At 36.3% G+C, this 15,077-nt stretch overlaps 1 protein-coding gene across 1 annotated transcript; it reads left to right on the top strand.

The window, feature by feature from the left end:
- The first annotated feature begins 324 nt into the window (after nt 1–324).
- On the top strand, nt 325–14,815 carry LOC100931381 (tripartite motif-containing protein 54). The gene is made up of 4 exons (XM_003762514.4): nt 325–566; nt 2,469–2,627; nt 8,888–9,058; nt 14,069–14,815. The coding sequence occupies exons 1-4, from the start codon at nt 393–395 to the stop codon at nt 14,714–14,716; spliced, it is 1,152 nt and encodes a 383-aa protein (XP_003762562.1). The 5' UTR covers nt 325–392; the 3' UTR covers nt 14,717–14,815.
- The last annotated feature ends 262 nt before the right edge of the window (nt 14,816–15,077 follow it).

Raw genomic sequence — 15,077 nt, 5'->3', positions numbered from 1 at the left:
TGACCAGCATAAGCATTTGTTTGCTTGACTATATGTTTAGAGCTTGTTTTTTCTTGTTTTCTCAGGAGAGAGAAGAAAAAAAATGCAGATCTTAAAGTAAAATAAAAATTTTTTAAAGTATATACACCTAACTAGCAGGTTACCTAAAAAAAAAAGTGGGGAATTGGGTTGGGATTCCACTTTATAGCGGATATGAGAAAAAAAAATTCTGCCTCCCCAGCTGACTCTGAGAAGCCCATCAGGGTTCTTCTAAACTTCAAGCTTTGGTATCTATCTAGTCCTGCTGTTACACTGTTACTGCCAGTCTCCATGGAGACGCATCCCAACCCTATTCTAGAACCCTAGATCATGACAGGACCACTTGGTAAAGAGAATTGACTTCTAGGTGTGTCATGGAGGCTTTGGGGAAGGTACTCTCCTGTCCAGTGTGTTTGGATCTATTCACCCCACCTGTTCTTGTCCTTTCCTGTTCTCACAACTTCTGCAAACAGTGCCTGGAGCAGATCCTTCTCTGCCAGAATTGCACCCATGTGAATGGGCAGTTTTGCTGTCCAGTATGCAGGAAAGTAAGATTCACCTTTCTCTGAAATACTTTTAACTTCAAGCTAATTTTCTCATATTTAATACAATAGGGAGCCCAAGACAGAGTAAAGGTGATACTGTTATTTTCGTAAAGTTGCTAGAAACCAAAAATGTCATTCCCACTTAAGTGGAGAGGGGATACTTGGGGAAGTAGCTCTGTGAGTTTGTTAGCTTGTGAATGATGTTTATTAAGTACCCAGATGTGTGGTTACCGGGCTTTGGAGTACAATGTTGTCCTCTAATCCAGAAAGTGGGTGTAAAAGACTGAGTGGACTGAGTCATGCTGAGACCAATAATTTCCATCAGCCATACCTTGGTAGAAAGATGAGAGCAGCCTTGGGTCTCTGTGCCAACAACTACTTTTTCTTTCCCTGCTTTATAAGGATTGGGAAAATAGATTCACACTGGAATGTTGGAGATAAGGAGTTAGGGGTGCAGAGACTGAGGATGGGGTTTGGAAATTAAATTGCATATGGCAATGAAGATGAGCAATATGGTTTTCCCAATGGAAAAAAAAACATACAACATAAAATAGATTTACTGAACATAAAATAATATAATAACTTATTAGATTTGCTACCCATGTTCTATGGTATAAAGTTTATCTAAATCATGTTTTCCTTGGAATCCCTAAATCTTGATGGAAATTTCCAAAACACTTACATCTATCTCCTAGAATGACCCAATATATGGAATCTATCATTCTATGCCATTATTATTCAGCCAAAAATCTTGAAGGCAGAGTTGGTGGGGGAAGGGGATTGGCAGCCATATTGTTTATTCATAGGTCTCCTTTTTATATTTATATATGTGTGTATAATATGTTATATATTATATTATGTACATAATATATTATATATATATACTAATATATTTATTAAGTACAATAGCCCAGTTTCCATCTCCTGGGCTATTGTACTTAATAAATACTTCATTCATTCAATAAATACTTAATTTTTCTTATCAAAGAAAAAAACAGTTCTCTTGTTATCCTATTTGATACTATAACCTCGTAATTCCTTGCCTCCCTCAAAGTATCTTGCATAATGGATAGCATATAGTAGACTGTGTTGTTTGAACTCCAGACACCTTTATCTCTACTCCATTCATCTGTTGGCACAGTAATTAAAACTACTTCACCACTTAGGTCTCAAACTCAAGCCACAACCTCCCTTACCAAATTCTTCCATCTCTCTAGTCCAGCAAATTTCTTTACCGCCTTCTTATAGAATACCTAGCTGTCAATATAGTACACATGGAATAGGAAGAAAGTTTTTTTCAGCAACCTGAATAGACAGACATTGAGACAGACCAATCTTTTTTTAATTTAAAAATTTTAAAGTGCGTGGACAGAATTCATACATTCATTCAGTTTCATATAATACAGCAAAGAGTGCTCATATGACCTTAAAAATGTTTTAAGACAAATAAAAAGGGCATTACTTAACACATAAGTAACAAACACCATTCAGAGAGTCTTAGAATGATAGATTCAGGAAGGACTATTTTGGATATAATCATGTCCAATTCCCTCATTTTAAAATTAAAAAGTGGAGGGACGAATGGGGAGGCCACTTGACTAAGGCAAGGTCACATAGTATGAAGTAGTACTGGGAATCAAATTCCGCAAGTATTTTGATTCCTAGGCTGGTGATCAATTTCTATACAACATCACTTTTCCAGCAGCTGATAAAATAGAGTCACTTGAGGGAAGGATGCTGCAGTGCTGTGATGTATAATTTCAATGGCGTTTGTTTTCTTTAGTGTTTAGGCATTCTAAAAGATGAAGAATGCAGGTACATTTTTTCTATCTTGTCTATATTGTGTTTGAATTTTTCAAGAAGAGATGTGGTAGAGCAAACTCATGATGTTTTTTTGTGTTTTAGGTCATATATTTGAGAGGAAGGGGGACAAATGGATTGCAGAGGAACATTCTGGCAGAAAACATACTGGAAAAATTTAAAGATGAACTGGAGACTATCCATGCCAAGGAGCAAAACCAGCTTGCTCAAATGTGTGAAAAACATGGAGAAATTATGAATCTGGTATCATCTTACGTTTTCCTTTTACACAGCTGCCCAACTAATCAATCTTTAACCGGTAATTTTACTCATTTCAAAGTGGTCTGATATTTGCCAGGAATTATAGGAGGATTGGACTTTCCCAAATAAACTAATTCTCCAGTATTTATAAGAGAAACTCATCCTTCAAGTTCCAGTTTGAATATTACCTCCTCCTTTAATCCTTTCCTTAATCACCACCGTCAGAAATGACCCATGCTTCCTCTAAACTCCCAATGTGGTGCTCAGAATTTCAGAATAGGATGGGATCCTAAAATCATCTTAAATTTCCGTTTCCCATATGAGGCAATAAACCCAGAGAGAGTAAATAACTTGCCCAATTTTCACATGTAGTCATGACAAAAGTGATTTTAAGACTAAATGTTTTTACTCTCATTTTGGCTCTTTTCCCAGCCTTCCTAACTTATCAGACAATGCCTTATATTGATTTCTTATATACACCCTAACTTCTATCTTACAGTAGAAGGGACTCCTATGCTAGAGAGCAGAGGACAAGTTTTATTTTTTAATATCTTCAGCATTTAGCACAAAGTGTCTATATAATAGTAAATATTTATTAAATGAAAGAATGTACCTGAAAAGCTTTGCTACTGAAAGAAGTTGAAGAAATATTTATAAATAATTATCAGAGCCAGACACAGTGGCCAAAGTTTATGATTCCTGCTACTATGCTGGTGAGTCACTTGAATATGGAGGTTTTGAGCTGCAGAAAATCTAAAGCCTGTTATGTGTTCACATTGAATCCAACATGAATATGATGAATTCTCTGAAGCAAAGGGCTACAAGGCTGGCTAAGGAGGAGCAAATCAGCTCAGGTCAGGAAAAAAAAGAACAGGCTAAAGTTTCTGTAAAGCTTCGGTATAGATCAGTGCTAAGATTAGCCTGTGATGTCTCAAAGGAGGAAAGAGGGAGGAAAGGAGCTAGGAAGTCAGACAAATGGAGAAATATCAGAGCCTTCTGGTTCCCTTAAAGATACATTTGAACATAATAAAAAGTTTAATTAAAATCCTTTCAACTTCCAAAGACAAAATTATCCAAGATAAATGGCTCCGGAGTACTAGACTACTTCGGAAAAGTAAAAAAGTTAACAGAGAAAACCATAGTTACTAAAGAACTGTTATTAATAAGTACTTCCTATGTCTTGCTCCTCAGGTATATACAAGGCCACAGCATAATACAACCTAATATGTCAGTACTAAGGCGCATGATAAAAACAAAGTTCTATAACTGCAAAGAAGGAAAAGAAAGAAATCTGTATAGTGAGAGTAGTTGGGAAAGGTTTCATGGAGAGAAAGATTTAAATTGGCTTTTGATGGACAAGATTTAAGAGATGGAAAATCAGAGGGGCCATTTAAGTAGAGGGAACAGAATGAGGATAAAAATGAGACATAGATGGAAATGGATGATGAATATATAGCTAGGGCTTATGAAAAGATTAAGGAGATGGAATTCTAAATCAGAATAGACAATAGGCTTTGGATACCTCAGGCAAAGTTTGAAAATGTGGGTCCCCACCCACCGTTTCTTGTCCACTAAAAGCTTTGAGACATTATTGTACACACTTGATTTATTATAAAATAAAATGCTATATGCCAGAGAGGAATTTTCCAGTATTAAAAACATGTGAATGTGTAAAAATTAATTGCATAGTGTCCCTCATTGTTTCCCCAGTTCCTTCACATGCTGTGTATTAGGCAGCTGCATACCTGACTTGCCCCTAGCCCCAGCTTGGTTATGACTGAATGAAGCACAAGATTCACTATGAGGATAATATGTGCATGGAAGCTCAAAAGTGTTTACAAAAAAATTTTTTTAAATAGGATCGAAAAGGTAGAGGGATTAAATTATGGCAGGTCTGCTTGGAAAGCTACAAAGATGTTCAAGCTATAGCATTCAGAGCTGAAAAGACCTTAAAGATCCTTGAGTTCAGTCCCTTTATTTTATAGAGAAGGAAATTGAGGGCCAGGTAAGTTAAGTCTTCTGCTCAAGGTCACTCAAGTAGTAAAACTCAAGGATTCAAACCCAGCTTCTTTGCTTCCAAAATCAGTATTTTTTTTTCCTGATCTGATGAGCCACAGGAAGTTGTTAGGGATTTGAATCAATTCAACACACATATTTGTAGCACAGTGAAGAGCACTGTGGTTCGAGGAAATAGTGATAGTAAGATGAAAAAATGCACAGTCCCTGTACCCAGAAACCTTATAAACTATTAATATCTTAAGCAGAGTAGAATAAAAATGAGTGGTAGCAATGGGGTAGAAGCAATAATGAGAATACTATCTGAAATGCCAGAGTGGAGGACTGAGCAAAATATTTGTTTTCTAAATATTACATTTGTCATTTTTGTAGTCAGTAACTAAATGTTCATATTCCTGACTTAAAAATCACCACCCAAGTTGGCCACCTAAGTACATCTGCAGCCTTTCCCTGGAAGCAGAAGCCAAGATATTTCTATTGTAATAAATGGGAAATCACAAAATCTGCTTTTCTTCTCTGTTCCTAACACTTAGCATAGTGTTTGGCACATATTAGGCTTTAATTAATCTTGTTGATTGATTGATTGACTCCTATTACATACAGCAAGTACATGCCTCTTTAGAGCAAAAACTTGGCAAGGAAAGAGAACTCTGAGCAAATCAAGCTCTTCCTTAAGCTAGTAGTTCTTTGTCAATTAGTCTTTATATAGCTAATTTTAGGTTATTTGTCTGTGCCCTGCTTCACCAAATGTAAAAAAATAATAACTTAAATTTATAGATGGCTTTATTGTATTTCATAATGTATGATAAGTTGGCATAGGGATGATTATTTATTTTATACATATAAAAAATGAAGTTCTGAAAGGATGACATATGTAAGGTCATTTAGCCAGTGGGAGATCAAGAACTCTAACTTGGACTTTCCTTATTCCAAGTCCATTATACGTTGTTGATGTAATAACTCCGAATGGTCTGCAGCAACATGGTAGCAGTTAATATGTCACATATGTAAGTGGTAGGTGGGGAAGGAAGAAGACCAGTTTAAAAAAAAGTGTAGTTTGGGGGTAAAAGAGTAAAATAATTGGCCTTACAATCACAATTTTATATTAAAGTATATTTTATAAGAATATATGTTATTACATATACATGTTATTACATTTCTACATAAACCATTTTGTTTAGATACCATTTCTCCCCATCCTAAAGACAACTATAAGATTTTTCCAATCTTGGTTATATAATCAGTTTCATATTTAAAAATAAAGAAACAAAACAGTGTAAACTGGTTGCTCAGAATTTCGAATGCATTCTCTCATAGATAAAGCCTTAAAACAATGGTTCTCAAACCATTAGTTAGGGTTTCTGAAGGAAAATCAAGTTATTGTAAAGGGTACATACAGTTAATCAAATGATTCACTACAGTAAACAATCGTTCCCCAAAAAGAAAAAAAATACTGACCTTAGTCCATTATGATAAAGACAACTACGGCTATCTGTCTCAAGTCAAGCTAGCAAATGCCATGTACTTTCCATTCTTTTTTCAAAAATAAAAGCTTATTGATATCTCTTGTTTTTCCATCACTTAAATTTCTCTCAATTGTCTTTCCCCCTCCTCCTTCCCACAGAGCCATCACATATAAAACAAAGAATATCTTTTTAAAGAAAAAGAGGAAGATTAAAAATAATCAGTAAAACCAATCAATACATCAAAAAAGTCCAAACATGCACTCAATACATATTTTTGGACCTCTATAATCTCTGCAAATGAATGGTAAAAGTTACCTACTCATAGTTCTTTGGGTCCATACTAGGGTTTTGTTTTTCTTTTTTTTTCCTTTCTGCAACATTCACTTTCAATTGTTTCATTCCTGTTCTTTCCATTAACACTTAGCTACATATATTGGGTTTTTTTTTTTTTTTTGCCTTTACTTATTTCAATTTGTATCAGTTTATTTAAGTCTATCCATGCTTCTCTGTATTCATCATATTCATGGGTTCTTGAAACATTGTAACGTAAGTGCCACAATTATTTATCCATTCCTCAATCAATAAGCACCTACTTAAGTTTCCTGTTCTTTGCTACCACAAAAAATGCCGCTATCAATATTTAGATTTCAGGGAAGAAAGTTCAGGGAAATTTCTTCTTGTCAATATTCTCCTTGAGTGATATATACCTAGGAGTACAATTGCTCCATTCTCAGGGAAATTAATTGTGTTTAGCCTAATGTTTTCATTTCAATGTGTTTTCTACTTAAATCAGCTTCAAATATGTAATAACACTAATTGTTACATAAAGATTTCCCAAGACAAAGACAGGGAATGCCCATTGATTAGCAACTGAGGATAGATTTTTGGCAACATTTTGTAGGCAGATAAAGGGCTAGAGACAAAGTCAAGAATCGATTTGCTCTGGAGTGATTCTTCATCTTCAGTCTCCCCCTTGGACCTTTATCTTAGAGTTGAGTTCTAAAGGCCCCCAAACAGCTGTAACTCTTAAGCAAGAAGGAGGATGCTGAATTTGAAATCTTTTCATTTTGAATGGTGGGGCCTCAGAAATACCTGTACATATTTTAGGGTATTCGTCTTTAAGGTAAAGAAATTAAATTGAATCTATCATTTTATACTTGATTCTATTTTGTAACCGATTCCATTTTGTATGATTGCTCAAGCCACATTTCTGTCTCTTAGCCTCTGAACTAAGTTTAGAAGTTCAGTTCTGCTACTCACTGTTCTAGTCTTGCCTTAAGAAAATCTGTTATCCTTAAGGAATGCAGGTGGCCACCAGAGGGTTTGGTCCAGTATCTTTACACCATAAAGCTACCCTTCAAGGATGTCTGATTTGTTATCCAAAGAAGCTTGGTCCATGATCTCTGTCTTTACAGATAGATTCAAATAACGAACATTTCTTAATCACCAGAGGAAAGGAGAGAATTGTTGCCAGACCCTCATGCCCAGTTTTCAATCAATTGTGTTGTCCTTATTCCCATAATGCTGCCAGTCATGTTATTAATTATATATTTTCCCTCACCTCTCAGTTCTGTTGTTTGTTCTGTGCTTATATAAAGGAGCTGTGCCTCCTCCTCTGGATCATTGACCTAACTATGAGGTAGCCATTTGACCCACTTTGTTAACAGTTCATATAAACTGATAAAGCTCAAAATTCTGCACTTCAGTTTACCTTAAGTTCCATAAAGAAAAAGTTAGCACTTCCTCAGGCCAAAACTATAGTTCATGCTGACTATACCCCTTGTCGTGACATTGTAAAGAACCTTGCAGATTTGTCTCTCAGTCTATCTAAGATCTTAACCAGAAACAATTCATGGTCAATAAGAATAATGAAGAATAAAGAAATGAGGGTAGAAAATATTATAAGACTTGCCATTAAAAGGCAGTGATCATTTACCACCATATCCGTAGTAGCCGCTTTAATTGCTTCTGGGGTAAGGTGGGAAGATAATCTGATTTGGCTTGGATGGTTTGGGGTTTTGTTCATGTGATAAGTAGATATACTGAGAAATGTCCTGCAAGACACTTGATGTTCTTTTAATCAATTATGGCAATATAGACACACTATGAGGTGACTAATTATACTTTGTAATTCCCATGTATGAATCAAGCTGGTAATAAGTTTAGAAACCAAAGGTTAATGAAAATAAAAATGTCAATCTGCCTCTCCTCCCCAATCCAAATTCATGGAATTGGTGAAATTGATTTACAGACATAGCCCTAGACACTTATTGCCAAATACAGACATAAGGGTTGGGGAAGATATATGGCTTAAATTCTCATTTTAATAGTTATCCTATAGAATGGCAGCCATGTTAAACTTGTGTTCTGAACCAAAATGTTTTTTATCAAGTTTTTACACTTTACAAAGGGCTTTCCTCCCAATATCCTGGGCAAGTATTCAGCAAGGGATTACTATTCCCATTTCATGAATATGTATGAAGAATCTGTGGCCCACAGAGGCTAAATGGCTTGTCTATAGGCCCATAGCTGGTAGGGGGCAAAGCTGGGGACTCAAAGCTTGATCTTCTCATTCCCAAACCAGTGATCTTTCACCCACTTCACAAGTCTTGGCAGGCCTCCATATTTCCTGTTCAGTAACACTCATAGTATATGGTACACAGGAAAACCTCATCTCAGGGTCAAACTGTCTCCCATTCACTGATGGAATCTAGGGGAAATGGACTCTGACTCAGAGCTGAATCAAGGATTTGACGGCAGTTTCTTTTCTCAAAATCTCAGATGTGCCTGAATGATGATGAACCAATATGTGGAATCTGTAAACTCTTTGGTGACCATAAACCTCACAGGATTGCAAAAATTTCAGAAGCATATTCAGCGAGGAAAATTACTTTTGCTGAGGATATACAGCTGGTACTTCAGAAATCTGAAAGCACAACTCAAGCAACAGAGGTAGGGGACTATGTGACTTGTTCCCCTGAACTCACAGACATAGCCAGATCATATTTTGTTCAAGTTTAAACATGTATTCTAGTTGGGGCACTGAGGTGAAGGGAGAGAGGGAGGAGGGCCAAACATAAGGAAAGAATAACATAGCATAAGCTATGTAAATTGGTTTTTTTTTTTTTTTTGGTAGAAAATGTTTTTTATTTTAATTTTTTATTTTTTTATAAAGCTTTTTATTTTCAAGACATATGTACAGATAATTTGACAACATCGACCTTGCATAGCCTTATGTTTCAGATTTTCTCTTCCTTCCTCCTACCCTCTCCCCTACATGGCAAGCAATCCAATATATGTTAAATTTGTTAAAACATATGTTAAATGCAATATGTATAAACATATTTATACAATTCTCTTGCTGCACAAAAGAAATCAGATCCAAAAAAAAAAAAAAAAAAAGTAAATGAGTGAGAATGTTATGTTGTGATCCACTTTCAGTTCCCATAGTCCACTCTCTGAGTGTAGATGGCTCTTCATCACATTGGAATTGGTATCAATCATCTCATTGTTGAAAAGAGTCACATTCATCAGAATTGATCGTCGTATAATATTAATGTTGTCGTGTACAATGATCTCCTGGGTCTGCTCATTTCACTTAGCAGCAAATTGTTTTTCATCAGGTTGCTCTGAAATGTGTTAACTTTTACATTCTGCTCATTTTTATGTACAAAAGACCATGATTTGTGTTAAAGGCTATAGACAACTGTTGATTAATTCTCCAGTGAGTTATGCTATTTCAAGTCCAAATTATTAGCCACATCTCAGCTTCTACATAGGTCAGGTCATTGTTTTTCTTGCATTCATATAGTTTTCCCTTGTAAACTATGTTAAATGTTAATCTGGAAAGCATATATTGACAACCAAAGAAAATGATCAAAGTTATAGATCTCTATGGACAACTATGTTGTCATCTGGCAATAGACACTGTGGGTCTAAGCTTTCATCCTAAACATAACAAACCATGTCTTATTTAGATAATAATTTGTGCCTAATGTATCTAATTTGATCCCCATAACCCTGTGAAGTACAAAGGCAAATACTTTCTACTTAACAGATGAGGAAAGTGAGACATAGGGAATTAAATCAATTTGTCCAATATGATACAATTAGAATATGGCAGAACTGGGATCTTAAAGTAGGTGTTTGGACTCTAAAGTTAATTCTCTACCTCTACCCCAAGTGAATTTGCTTCAGGGACAAGAATTCCTATTTACAGCTCTGTGGTAGTCAGGATTTGAAATTGGGATTCCTGACTATAAATCTTGGCTTCTCTCTATACTAGTTGTTGTTCAGTCATTCAGTAGTGTTCGACTCTGCATGACCATGTGGACCATACTGTCCATAGGGTTTTGTTGGCAAAGATAGTGGAATAGTTTTCTATTCTCCAGTGGATTATTTCTTTCTCCAGTGGATTAAGGTAACAGGGTTAAGTGATTTGCCCAGGGTCACACAACTAGTGAGTGTCTGAGGCCACATTTGAACTCAAGTTTTCCTGACTCTAGGCCTAGGGCTCTGTTCACTGACCACTTAACACTCTAATGCCCTCTCCTAAATGACAAAATGCATAATTCAGGCAGACCAAAGACTTGAGTATATTTACTTATATTCTACCAAAAATATGAAGATATTTTGAAACTTGGGAATAAGGAAAGCCAGGCATTCTTCTCCATGTCAGACTGTCCAGTGAAGACTGTCCTAATTCTGAAAGTTTGTGACTGCCTTTTTTTTTCTTTTATCTTTTTTTACCCAGTAGTATTTCATTTTCCCAAATACATCTAGTTTCCAACATTCATTTTTGTAAGACTTTGTATTGCAAATTTCTTCTCCCTCTCCTCCTCCCCAAGACAGCAAATAATCTAATATAGGTTAAGCATGTGCAGTCCTTTTAAATGTATTTCATAGTTGTTATGTTACACAAGAAAAATCAAGCCAAAAGGGAAAAAAGAACATGAGAAAGAAAAATCAAACAAAAAAGGTGAAATATATTGAAATTTATTACATGAATATGCACAATAACATTATTTTACACACACATATTAAGTTGTATCATTTCAGTATCAATTGGAAAGGACTTAGGATAAAATGTCACTTAGCGTATAAAAAGGATCCAGAACACAGGATGTTCAATGCTAGGTGGTCTTCAATTCTAACCAGAAAGCTTTGAATTTCATGAGCGATAGAAACCCTAAAGGTTTTGTTTAGAGGAATAACATAGCTAGGTGTATTCTGGAAATAGTTTGAAGGTTAGACTGGAGATGGAAGAGGGGAGAAAAGGGAAAGCTCCAAAAGCCAGTAGGCCACTAAACGTGTGTGTGTGTGTGTGTGTGTGTGTTCATCACCTGAATGTTCACCAAATGCTCAGCATAAACTTCAACATTGAGCCAACCCAAACATTGTTCTACAGTCTCATGCTCCAGAGCTGTTAGGTAAGAATGGTTATTTCAGATAAATGAGCAAACCACCAACTATATTTCTGTATTGCCTCCTGGGGTTCTAGTTCTCATATATATCTGTTAAGCCTGCTGCATTGTGGAGTTACATCTCCAACTGGAGAGGTAGACTGTAGTTCTAGCAATTTCCATGAATAGAAGAGATTTTTTTTAGATGTTATTTTACATCTGTGGGAAGCCCCTAGGCAGCTTCCCACACCCCACAATAGAAATACAGGACTTAGAGCTGGCAGTGATTTTAGAGATTTTGTCCAACCCCAGCTCATTTTAGAGAAAATCAAGTCAGGAAAAAATGGGTCTTTTTCAAGATCATCAATAGCAGAGCTGATTTCTTCCTGGGTCCTTCGGTTTTAAATCCAGTAATCCAGCCAACACACCATGCTGTCTTGACCCCAATCCCCCAGTTTCCTCCATTTTATAGATAAGGATACATGACCCAGAGTGGGCAGTGACCTTAACTAAACTAGCATTTATTAAAGTTCTACTCTAGGCTGATGGAAGACAAAAACAAAAGAGGCCCTGACCTCAAGTAACTTTTCTACTGCAGGAACAATAGATAAGTAAAGGTAATGTACAGTAATTCTAGTGAAAAAGTACTAACATCTTTAGTTTAGGAGGTGGCATCTGGGCTGAGCCTTGAAGGTAAAAACTTTAAGCAGTAGAGATGAGGTAGGGATGCACTGGAGACTGGCTCTTAGGTTCCATCGAGTTACCCTTGATTCCTTCTTTTTCTTCACCCCATATAACCATCAGTGGCTAAGTCATTTCTATTTCCATGACACTTCTCCAATCTAACCCCTTGTCTCTACTCCCAGAGCTGCCATCTTCATTCAAGTCCTTATTATCTTTCACTTAAGATTATTGCAATGGTCTCTTAATTGCCTTCCCAGACTGTCTTTCCACTTGTGATTTTCCTTAATCATGCCACTTTCCTACTTAATAAACTCCAATGGCTCCCTATTGCCTCTAGGATAAAATATAAACGAGTAAAATCTTCTATTTATCTTTTAATGTCCTTTACAACTTAAACCTATTCTTTCTAGTTTCATTATTACTTCCTTTCCCTGCATGCACTCTAAGGTCCAACCAAACTAGCCTCCCTGCTCCTCCCACTTGGCTCTCCATCACCCAACTCTACCCTTGTCTTTCCACTGACCATTCTCTATGCCTGAAGTCCATACCTTCCTCACTTCCCTGTTAGAATACCTAGCTTTCTTCAAAGTTCAACTCAAGTGACCAACCCCCATTAGATGTTTCGTGATCTCTCCAGCTGCTAAAATTTCCCTTCCCCCAACATGATCCAGTATTCATTTTGTAGCTATTTATATGTGTGCATGGATTTCCCCCAACAAAATATGTTTCTTTAGAGGAGAAACTGCCATTTTTGTTTTTAAATCCCCTAATAATATATGCACAGTAACCAGCATATAGAAGGGCTTAATAAGGACTTAACTGCCAACTGATCCAACAACTAGCTCTAATTATTAGGACCAAGGCTGAATTCAAGTCTATAGATTTTAAATCCAGCATTTTTTTCCCCATCTTGTGCTCTTTCTGATACTTGCTACATGTGTGGTCATTTTATTTTTTTTAGATGTCCTTTTTCCTATCAAAAAATGAAGACATCAGTAGATGATCTGAGATTCCTTTCAGTTCTGGGTCCACTCTGAATTGCCCCCAAATCTAAACAGGAATAATATTTCCTTGCCATTCTCTCCCCTGACACACACATTCAATAAAGATATCATAGGATTTAAAACTAGAACAGAACATAGAAATCATAGCTCATATTTAGATAAAGCTTTAATGTTTGGAAAACAGTTTATATACATCTGGTTCGGTCTTCACAAGAACCTTATGAGATTTGTGTTATAATCATCCACATTTTACAGACGAGGAAACTGTGCCTGAGAGATGATTTGCCCTGTATCACAAAGTCTGAAATGGGATTCAGAATTAGGTCTTTATATGTTTAGCAAGGACTTTATCCAAGATGATATTTTTTCTCCCCAAATCTTAATTCAAGGATTCTTAACTTAGGATCTGTATGCTTCTTTTAAAAAAACAAATAGATAACTATACTTCAATATATTTGATTTCCTTTGTAATCCTATGCAATTTATTCCATGTATTTAAGAAACATTATTTTGAGAAGGGGTCCAGCAGACTTCAAAGGTCCATGACACACGCACAAAAAGTTAAGATTTCCTCCCATCTACTTTAACCTTCATTTAAAAAATAAATAAACCAAGGACATAGATAAGTAAAGTGAATTCATCAAGAACATACAAGAACATACACTTTACCAAACACACACAAAGAACAGAGCCTCAAAATTAGAACTTAGATCCTCTGCCTCTCTGGGGTCAGACTAACAGATCTTAACAACAATAATATTCTCCATGTCCATAACTCAGTACCTGAATATTATATGCCTCACATATTTGCTGACTAGGACAAAGAGATGTGGAAGTGACTCACTAAAAAAGTATGTATGCCATTTTGACAGGAAACAGAAAAACTGATCAGCGAGCTCATCACCAGCACAGCAGACACTCGAGCTATGATCGACACTATTGGAAGCAGCCTATTAAATGGTATCAAATTTAGGATTGCCACACTGAAAAAGAAATTAGACAATGAACATTCTACCAAGTTAGAGAAATTACAGCTTGTTGCCAGGGAACTTCAAGCTCCCAGACAGCTTTACCAACAGATGAAAACTCTTCTGGAGCAACATCTGAATGCAGTGCAATTCCTTCACGAAGATAAAAAGCTCAGGACAGAAATGGAGAGACTTATGGAAGGCAACTCTCTCCCAAAGGTGCCAATAAAAGATAACATTTCCATTAGGCACTATTTTCAAGAGCTCATCAAAGGCATGAACATCACTGATTTTGTTCTTTCTAAAACAGACCAGGTGTTGGTGAATACTGCCGAACTGTGTGAAGCCTGGAGATCAGGGTGTCCGACACAAAGCACTTTGTCAGGAGATATACCAGATGAGATTTTCTGCAAGACTGTGCTGGGTTTGTTTCGAAAACCTAATGAAAAGGAGCTCAGCCTTCCTCGAAACCCATCCTGTTCAGCTTGTAGTCCATCTACTCCCATTAGCACTCAAGAAAGTGATGCTGGGTCAAAAGAGTCAACAGTATAAGGCAATATTTAGTGCATGAAGATGAATGCTGCTTCTATCACTGCAAATGCAGTCAGAAAGACACAACTACATTAAAAAAAAAAGGACTCTTCAAATTGTGATTTTTTCCCTCTCTTTGAAATCAAAGGGCTTCATTGGGAATATAGCTTATGAGAATTATTTTTTAATGGAAACTTCATGTAGATCTTTTTTCAAGCTTTACTTGTGGACTGATTATATCTCAGGTCAGCAAGTGAGTGCTTTCAATCTGGAAAGATTGGGAACTGAGTTTTTGGCTAATGAGAAGAGAAATATACCAGGACAAAAAAGCAGGAGGGTAGAGGAGTGATTATCTCCGATTACTTGCCATAGAATGTCAGTT

The sequence above is a fragment of the Sarcophilus harrisii genome, chromosome 1 (genome assembly GCF_902635505.1).
Source record: "Sarcophilus harrisii chromosome 1, mSarHar1.11, whole genome shotgun sequence".
Classification (NCBI taxonomy): domain Eukaryota; kingdom Metazoa; phylum Chordata; class Mammalia; order Dasyuromorphia; family Dasyuridae; genus Sarcophilus; species Sarcophilus harrisii.
This window is presented reverse-complemented; position numbering and strand designations above follow the sequence as displayed.